Source organism: Trachypithecus francoisi, unplaced genomic scaffold (assembly GCF_009764315.1).
Source record: "Trachypithecus francoisi isolate TF-2019V2 unplaced genomic scaffold, Tfra_2.0 Lachesis_group4, whole genome shotgun sequence".
NCBI classification, from domain to species: Eukaryota; Metazoa; Chordata; class Mammalia; order Primates; family Cercopithecidae; genus Trachypithecus; species Trachypithecus francoisi.
The window spans coordinates 30,074,608-30,084,598 of record NW_022681469.1 but is presented as its reverse complement, the minus strand read 5'-3'; the positions used below and the strand labels follow the sequence as shown (position 1 = coordinate 30,084,598).

The window sequence follows — 9,991 nt, the reverse complement described above, 5'->3', positions numbered from 1 at the left end:
CTTCTCAAATAAATGAAATTTTAAAAAATCTAGCAAACCTCAGTAGGTAGGGTGTCAAGGATTCTGAATGACAGAGACTCTTAAGTCTTTTCAATCCCTTTGTCATTCTCATCCATCATTTGGAGAAAAATTGGGGATGTTAAGACTTGTGGAGGTATAGTTAGAATTTGGTGTTTTTTAGCTGTAAAGCTCTAGAGAATAAGTCAAGCTAGACAAGGGGTTCACTGGAAAGGCTTGCTTTCTAACGAGTTCCTTGAGGGGTCTACGACAGTCAGCCTAGCCAACCAGCTAAGAAAACAGAGATGGACACAATGCAGAAACCCAAATATAATTTTTTTAAAATTCCAAAACAGAGGAAATCACATTAATTAAAAACAAGACTATAATTTCTCAACAATAAAAAGCTGGGCATAAGGTAATGAAATATAGATAATATGCAGCGCACAACTTGGAGAATAATGGCCTTAGAATAGCATAAACACTACCTCATATTGAGGATGTCCTGCACAGATAAGAAGCAGCTCCAGAGTTCGGAGGTCCCCAAGACCTTGGCCTGGAGTACAAACAATTTTTTCAAGAAAAGTTTCACATAGTTCAGTGAAAATACGGCAGTAATTCAGAACTCTGTAGAAGACAGGCGAATGAGAACAACGAGTCAGAAATCTGGATATTATAAGTATATACAGGCACAGTTAATCAAATAAATAAAAGGTTCCTCAGTCTAAGAGACATCTAGTGATTATTTACTATGTTGTATCACAATCCCCATGACAGACACCTTTACCTAGATCATACACTCCTACACATGTGATTTGTCAGTTCAAATTCTCAATTATTAAAACATTTGAATAAAACTTCCCATCAAATCACACTTGATATTTTAAAATTTGTCTCTAATTTTTAAAGCCTTACCATTTCTATGGTAATTCTACAAACCCTGCATCCAATTTGCCACTCTCGGTTCAGAGGAGCGTAGTAGAGTGTCTTTAGGAAGCAACTATCTGTACATTTACAGAATCACCGAGAATCACAAATGACAGATGAATAATAAAAAGTGACTTAAAAGAATGACCAGACTGTAGGTAAACCCAGGGTTCCAGACTTAAACAATTACTCACTTGTCTAAATCTTCACGTGCCACAGCCATATGATAGGCAGTCTCCAACGTCAGCACTCCCTGAAAAAGTTGCATAGCTAATGGCAAGTTAGTCTCCACATTCTCAATGGCATAGAGAGCTGAGCATACACAGTCTGAAGCAGCTTCATGTAGGTTAGATGAGGTCTTATCCTGTTGCTGGGGAGGTAGCAGGAATAGGGAAGCAAGAAGTATGATCACTAAGGAGTGATCTACAGTTGGCCCTGCATACCCTAGGGTTCAACCAAGCATCGATAGAAAATATTCAGAATATAAGCAAATAATAATACAATGAAAAACACAAATTTAAAAATTACCCTATAACAACTATTTACATAGCATTTATATTGTATTAGGTATTATAAGTAATTTAGAGGTTATTTAGAGTATATGGGAAGAGGTGGGGAGGTTATATGCAAATACTGCACCATTTTATATAAGGGACTAGGGCATCTGTATATTTTGGAAACTGTGCACAGAGAGGCAGGGGTAGTGGGTGGTCCTGGAACCAATTCTTTGAGGACAGTGATGGATAAGTGTAATAGGAAAAAAATTAGAGCCTCTTTCTTTCAATTACAGCCTCTTTCTGAACATGTACTTTAAATGTGTAACAGTCAAGTCATAGGCTTCCATGAGAAAACATCCATCAATCTTCCCAATCCTATTTCTGTTTCCTTATATGTCAAGCAAATCAGTCTTTCTGTCCCTAAGTCATGGTCATATCATTTGTAATCTCCATGTTCTTGTTCACACCAGCCCCTCTAAATGGAATGCCATGTGTTTCCTACCCTATTCTAGTGTGTGAAAATCTTTTCCATCCTTTTTCTGATATTCAAGTGCTACCTAAAATGAAAGGGCTCAACAAGTATCAAAGACACATACCTAAACACATCATTGTGAAATTTCAGAATACCAAAGTTAAACAAAGGTCCAAATGGAATGCCATGTGTTCCCTACCCTATTCTAGTGTGTGAAAATCTTTTCAATCCTTTTTCTGATATTCAAGCACTGCCTAAAATGAAAGGGCTCAACAAGTATCAAAGACACATACCTAAACACATCACTGTGAAATTTCAGAATACCAAAGTTAAACACAGGTCTGTAAAATTTCTGGGGAAGAGAGAAGGAGGTAATAGTAACGAGCAGAAATCAGAGTTCTCCAACATTTCATTAACAATCATGCACGCTAGTAAAGGAGAACAAGGCCTCTGAACTTTTGAAGGAAAATAATATTCAACCTACAACTTTATAACAAGCTGAGCCATCAATCAAGATTGAAAGCAAAATAAAAATAGTTCTCAGTCATGCAAAAATTCCAAGTTTACTTTCCATTATATCTTTCCTGAAGATGTTATCTGAGGGGGTTTGAAAGAAACAGCTAACCTAATCCAGAAAGCACAGTAAAGACAAGTCCCAAGATGGCGGGGAGTAGATCTAAAGAACTGATGCAAATCAGAGCAGACCAAAAGGGCCAAGAAGGGAATCCTCCAGGGTTTCTAGTGAAGAGAGTACAGTTGAGAGGTTAAATGCGCTTAGTAAGGGCATATTAGTCTTCCTTGAATAATTTTTTTAAAAGGATATTTAAAATCTCCAGTGGGACAAAAAGCTATACAAGCAGGTTTGGGAGAGCACAAAGATGCAAATTATTCATTAGGTTACTCTTAGATTGAATAGTGGGTTCAAAGATTCTCATTATATCACCAAGTTATTAAAAGGTAAGTGTTCGAGCTGGGCACGGTGGCACACACCTATAATCCCAGCACTTTGGGAGGCCGAGGTGGGCAGATCACAAGGTCAGGAGATCGAGACCATCCTGGCTAACACGGTGAAACTCTGTCTCTACTAAAAATACAAAAAATCAGCCAGGCATGGTGGCACACACCTGTAGTCCCAGCTACTCAGGAGGCTGAGGCAGGAGAATCATTTGAACCCAGAGGACAAAAGTTGCCATGAGCTGAGATTGTGCCACTGCACTCCAGCCTGGGCGACAGATCAAGGCTCTGTCTCAAAAATAAATAAATAAATAGTAAGTGTTCATACTTATTCTTTTGTATATATCAAGTATTTTAATTTTTAAGTTTTTTTAAAAAGCTATTGGGGGAAAGTTGTACAAGAAAGTCGTGGTCCAAACATAAAGCAAATTAAAATGTGACATGGGCCAGGTGTGGTGGCTCACATCTATAATCTCAGTATTTTTGGGAGGCTGAGGTAGAAGAATCGCTTGAGGCCAGTTCGAGACTAGCCTGGGCAACAAAGGGAGACCCTGTCTCTAAAAAAAATTAAAAACTAGCCAGGCACAGTGGCACATGCCTATATCCCAGCTACTTGGGAGGCTGAGGCAGGAAGATTGCTTGAAGCCAGGAGTTTGAGACTACAGTGAGCTACGATCATGCCAATGGAGCTACTCCAGTCTGCACAACAGAGAGACACCCTAACTCCCTCTGACACTCCCCCAAAAAGAAAAAAAGTAGCATGAATTTTAAACCACTGAATGAATGTAAAAATGAGAATACATTTTACCCTGACCCTAGATAAACACTCTTACCAGTGACAGAGGGGTCCTGACACTGGATCCGTAGAGGAGATAATACAATCCTGGGATACTACTTAACTGCTTCCTTACTCCAATCCCAATTCCCAGAAATTACCACTGTTAAGTTTGAAGTATATTCTAGACTGTCCTCCATTTATATGTAAACAATCACATGTAAAATTTTTAAACAAAAGTGGGACATGACTTTATTTACAGTGATTACTCTTCATACTATTTGTTGAGGTGGTAATAAATATTATCATTATTGAGGAAGGATACCAACATACATGAAGACAGACAATGGCAAGCAAAACAATGACTGGCATCCTAATTTTCCTGAGACTTAGCTTCTGATGCAAAAATGACAGCAGAAATACACTACCACTGACAAGTGAAATGTCTCCTTGAAGAACGTCTTTCTTTTCTTTAATTGACAGTGGCATCAATCTAGCATCATGGTACTATCTTCTAAGTAACAGTGCATCTGCATACATTCAGAATACATGCAGCTTCCATACTAATACATCTTCATTGAAGGAAACCATCCAGCAGAAAAAGACAGTTTTTCACCTCTCCAAACACCCCTTCAATAATATTTATGCTTGAGATAATGTTATGTTTCTTGTTCTAAAATGTAATCGTATTCTAATGACTCCCTACCTCCTATCTACCAAGACTATATTACTAGGCACTGCTACTTTCAAAGCTTAAAGACGAAACACACAAGTATATAAAAATACATTAGTACTTACTCTACTAATCTCAAAAACCCAAATCCATTTTGCACATACAATGATGTTTAACTAATCTCAACTACAAAGATAGTATCTTCATCTATAATTGTCTCTGGGTGCACTAAACATAATTTTTAATTCTTTCTGTTCTGTTTTTTCCTAAACTTGTGATGCACATATAATTATATCATGGAAATGTCTAGGATTCAATGACCATTATTGAAATACATAATTTTATATTTTTAAAACGAGGAAAAAGATACCAATGGTTATTTGAATTTTAATATGTAAATTATGTATCAGCATATAAGATTGTTTTCTTCTTAAACATAACTATATCCTATTTTGAGTATTAAAACTGATACTTCTAATTCGGTACCTGGTAGCAAGGAATATTGCTGTGTTCTTAATACATGCCTTCCAGTTACTGTGCAAAAATTTGAAAACACTGTTATGTCCCAGCAGGTTAGTTACGAAGTGACTGGCAGAAATACTTTGATAAATAAAGTCATTACTTACCAAAACCTCAAAAAGGAGTGCTAGTAATTTATTGTTAGCCATGAAGTTACTGTCCAAAACTCCCAAGTTAAACCAACTTCCCAAACAGCGAAAAACCTTCATAAGCATTTTCTCATCTGTTCCTGCTTTTTCTACACAGGTCATCTGAATAGGGAAAAAAACTTAAAATGAATAATGTTAATCTATATATTTAAACCATTATTACAATCACCTTACAAGTATAATAATGAGAAGGATGGCAATAAAACAGCCAACAGTTAAAAGTGCTATTTAAGTGTCACTGTCTTTTTTTTTCTTTTAAGAGAGAGGGTCTTGCTACATCGCCCAGACGGGACTACAGGCATGTGCCACTGCATCCAGCTAGGCACCACTGTTCTAAATACCACTAACCTACTTAATCCCCGAAATGGTTTGGTTCTGTGTCCCCATCCAAATCTTGTATCAAATTGTAATCCCCAGTGTTGGAGAAGGGGCCTGGTAGGAGGTGACTGAATCATGGGAATGAACATCCCCCTTGCTGTTCTTTTGATAGTTCTCACGAGATTTGGTTGTTTCAAAGTGTGTAGCACCTCCCCCTCCTCTCTCTCTCTCCTACTGGCCATGTGAAGATGTGTCTGCTTCCCCTTTACCTTCCACCATGATTGTTAAGTTTCCTAAGACCTCCCTAGAAGCAGAAGCCTATACAGCCCACAGAACCGTGAGCTGATTAAACCTCTTTTCTTTATAAATTACCTTGTTTCAGGTATTTTTTCTTTCTTTTTTTTTTTTTTGAGATGGAGTCTTGCTGTGTTGCCCAGGCTGGAGTGCAGTGCCACGATCTCCGCTCACTGTAACGTCCACCTCCCTGGTTCAAGCAATTCCCCTACCTCGGCCTCCCAAGTAGTTGGGATTAGATGCACATCACTACACCCAGCTAACTTTTTTGTATTTTTACTAGAGACAGGGTTTCACCATGTTGGCCAGACTGGTCTCAAACTCCTGACCTCAGGCAATCCGCCTCAGCCTCCCAAGGTGCTGGGATTACAGGCATGAGCCACTGTACCCAGTCTCAGGTATTTCTTTATAGCAGCATGAGACTGCACTAACACAATCCCCAAATACAACTTTATAGGTAGCTACTATTATGGTCTCTACTTTCTCAATGGGAAAACTAAGGTACAGAGAGGTTACAGACTTACCCAAGTTGTTTCAGAAATAACTTACTAATTTCTTAGTTCCCACTTCTGCATTAAGTTTGTATTATCCAAAAAATTATTTTATAAGTAGTTTACTTATTTATATACCTGGTTGTCACAGAATAAATACCTAGAGTAAGCTAGGCATACTACTGTATATTTCCACAAGAAAAGCTAATGTTTCAGCTTTGGCAATAGAATAATAAACATGTCATCCCACAGAAAGTGATACTACTATAAATACTATAAAAAAGATAAAACAGAATTAGACTAAAACTCATTGTTTCTCCTTGTAGACTGTTTTTGTGATATATATTTTTTCCAAACTAAAATGTAATGCATCTTTTTCTAGACAAAGAATGTTTTAAAATAGCTCTTGCAAGCAATGAGTTAGAAATGTAATTTTCATGGGGTTCAGGAGGCATGAGAGTGGGGGTGAAATCCCATAATGTATTATTAAATCAGATCTAAATATTGATATTTGTGGTTACAATGCAGATATAAAACGCACAGGAAAATTCTCCAAGTTCAAAGCTTCATCTACTACATAAATCTACACTGAACATGACTGTCTTTATTATTGTGCTCCAAAGAATGCTAGGTTGCTAAGATGAAGAGAAGTGAGGGGTTAATGAGTGACTGTATGCCAGCTCATTCCCACAGAGGGCTATTTAAGATAGTCAGGTCTAGGCCGGGCGTGGTGGCTCATGCCTGTAATCCCGGCACTTTGGGAGGCCAAGGCAGGCGGATCACGAGGTCAGGAGATCGAGACCATCCTGGCTAACACGGTGAAACCCCGTCTCTACTAAAAAAATACAAAAAACTAGCCGGGTGAGGTGGCCAGCGCCTATAGTCCGAGCTACTCGGGAGGCTGAGGCAGGAGAATGGCGTGAATCCGAAAGGCGGAGCTTGCAGTGAGCTGAGATCCGGCCACTGCACTCCAGTTTGGGCGACAGAGCGAGACTCCGCCTCAAAAAAAAAAAAAAAAAAAAAAAAAAAAAAAAGAAAATACAAAAAAAATTCGCCGGGCGTGGTGGCAGGCGCCCGTAGTCCCCAGCTTCTAGGGAGGCTGAGGCAGGAGAATGGCGTTAACCCGGGAGACGGCAGAGCTTGCAGTGAGCGGAGATTGCGCCACTGCACTCCAGCCTGGGTGACAGAGTGAGACTCTGTCTCAAAAAAAAAAAAAAAAAAAAAAAAAGATATTCAGGTCTGGAAGCTACCTTTAAAAACAAAACAAAACGGCTGAGCACGGTGGCTCACGCCTGTAATCCCAGCACTTTGGGAGGCCGAGGCGGGCGGATCACGAGGTCAGGAGGTCGAAACCATCCTGGCTAACATGGTGAAACCCCGTCTCTACTAAAAAAGACAAAAAAATTAGCCGGGTGTGGTGGCGGGCGCCTGTAGTCCCAGCTACTCGGGAGGCTGAGGCGGGAGAATGGCGTGAACCCGGGAGGCCAAGCTTGCAGTGAGCCGAGATCGCGTCACTGCACTCCAGTCTGGGCAACAGAGCGAGATTCCGTCTCAAAAACAAAACAAAACAAAACAAACAACCTTTCCTTCTCAGAAGACAGAAGAAAGGAAGTCCAAGTACATTAATATAGCTGATTCCTTCTATTTCTTCTCTCTCTTCCAGGCCATTGTATTTCAGTGGGAGGAAGAAAAGTACATGACAAATAAGCTTGACTGGTCACTTAGACTTTCAGACTCTGTCTGGAAAAAAAAAAAAAAAAAAAGGAAGGCCGGGTGCGGTGGCTCAAGCCTGTAATCCCAGCACTTTGGGAGGCCGAGACGGGCGGATCACGAGGTCAGGAGATCGAGACCATCCTGGCTAACACGGTGAAACCCCGTCTCTACTAAAAAATACAAAAAGCTAGCCGGGCGAGGTGGCGGGTGCCTGTAGTCCCAGCTACTCAGGAGGCGGAGGCAGGAGAATGGCGTAAACCCGGGAGGCGGAGCTTGCAGTGAGCTGAGATCCGGCCACTGCACTCCAGCCTGGGCGACAGAGCCAGACTCCTTCTCAAAAAAAAAAACAAAAAAGAAGGAAGAATGGCAGGAAAGGAAAGAACTGAGTTCTTGCTTTAGAGGGGAAAGTACTCGTAAAAAGTCATCAGAGGCGCATGTAGGGGTTCACGCCTGTAATCCCAGTGCTTTGGGAGGCTGAGGTGGGAGGATTGCTTGAGCCCAGGAGTTCTAGACTAAACTGAGCAACAAAGTAAGACCCTGTCTCTACAGATTAAAAAATAAAATAACACTTTAAAAGTCACCAGAAAACACACTAGATGAGATGAGAAAATGTTGCAAACATGGTTCTGGCCCCATTAAGTTCTTCTAGTTATTTTTTACCTCAAGACTTTCTTTGTTCCCCTGAAACTCAGAGAGAAAATATTCACGGACACCAGGCAGTTGCCTAGAATCACTAAAATGGCCAGAATTTTTAGAAAAGAGTATGACACTAATATATGCAATATATTTAAATATGTGATACATAAACTAATAAAGGCACAGGAGCACTTAATTTCAAGGCTGAAAGTAGAGTAAGTTCCCTTAACATGAACTGGAGCCACTGAGAGATTTCTCTTTAAGAGCTGATACTCATTCTCTCTCCCTCTCAACCTGTCTCAAACTCTCAATTGAATCTTTGATGCTGTTGATAAAAACTCACCTTTTTCCAACTCCACCTTTTTCCAACAAGCATATATAATTACATAATCACTTGGCCTTTATACTTCTTGAATGTCATTTCAACTTTAATAAGACATGATGTATACAAGTGGAAGGATTTGCTTGTACATTCTAACTACAGACTCAAACTGAAGGACCAAATTCTGAAAAAACCTGTTTCTAAAACTAATCTCTTTGAAAAGATGAAATTCTGCAAATTAAATCAAACATACATTCTAAAGCATCAGAACTAAGAGTTATCTTCTGTTTCTCTTTGAGAGCTATGCTATGTTAAAAATCTGTCTCTTAAAGTAAGTCTTCAAAAGCTTCAAGATAAATGCCAGAGTCCAGAAGTGCTCACCAGTAAAAAGATAGCAGGGATAAATAAGAATTGAGATCTTAGATTAACAAAATAGAAAGTGGAGAGACAAAAATATTAGAAGCACAGGTTCAGTTCGCTATGACAGCATGCAGAAACACATTTAAAACTTCAAAAAGTTCAACACCATGTTTAGGAATGGGTCCATTAGGAGAGACCACAAAAGTATAATACTAACAAGAAATAGGACAGAATGTAACCATTAAAGGAGAGCGTGCAGGAAACTAAACGAGAAAAGGTCTTTTTTTTTTTTTTTCTTTTTCTTTTTTTGAGAGGAAGTCTCGCTCTGTCACCCAGGCTGGAGTGCAGTGGCCGGATCTCAGCTCACTGCAAGCTCCGCCTCCCGGGTTCACACCATTCTCCCGCCTCAGCCTCCCGAGTAGCTGGGACTACAGGCGCCCGCCATCTCGCCCGGCTAGTTTTTTGTATTTTTTTTAGTAGAGATGGGGTTTCACCGTGTTAGCCAGGATGGTCTCGATCTCCTGACCTCGTGATCCGCCCGTCTCGGCCTCCCAAAGTGCTGGGATTACAGGCTTGAGCCACCGCGCCCGGCCGAGAAAAGGTCGTAAGACGAGTTTGGACCCTGGCATTACAGCCACATGCCTATTTTTTTCTTGGCCATTTTGGACTAATTTCATCCTCTGGGTTCTATAACATGACAAGCGACATGACAAAATTAGAGACATTTTTAAGCACCACAGGAAATATATTTTTCAGACTGCACAATTAGGAAAATATCACCTGTGATTGACTGTCATGATGTGCTAAGTCAAGCACGTGCCTTGAATGCCCAAGTGGCTGCTGTAGTTGACTGCTGTGGCAGTAACCATGACACAAAATACATGTGGACTGGAT

General features: G+C 40.0%; 1 protein-coding gene across 4 annotated transcripts in view; it reads right to left on the bottom strand.

Annotated features, from left to right (window-relative positions):
- The window catches only part of TNPO3 (transportin 3), a 102,986-nt gene that overhangs the window by 45,907 nt on the left and 47,088 nt on the right, over positions 1 to 9,991 (bottom strand). For all 4 annotated transcript variants that reach the window (XM_033193887.1, XM_033193888.1, XM_033193890.1 and 1 more), the window contains 3 exons: positions 4,922 to 5,065; positions 1,119 to 1,294; positions 486 to 624 (listed from right to left, as the gene is read on the bottom strand). In XM_033193887.1, the coding sequence (XP_033049778.1) occupies positions 486 to 624; positions 1,119 to 1,294; positions 4,922 to 5,065 (459 nt within the window). The remainder of the gene's footprint in view (positions 1 to 485; positions 625 to 1,118; positions 1,295 to 4,921; positions 5,066 to 9,991) is intronic.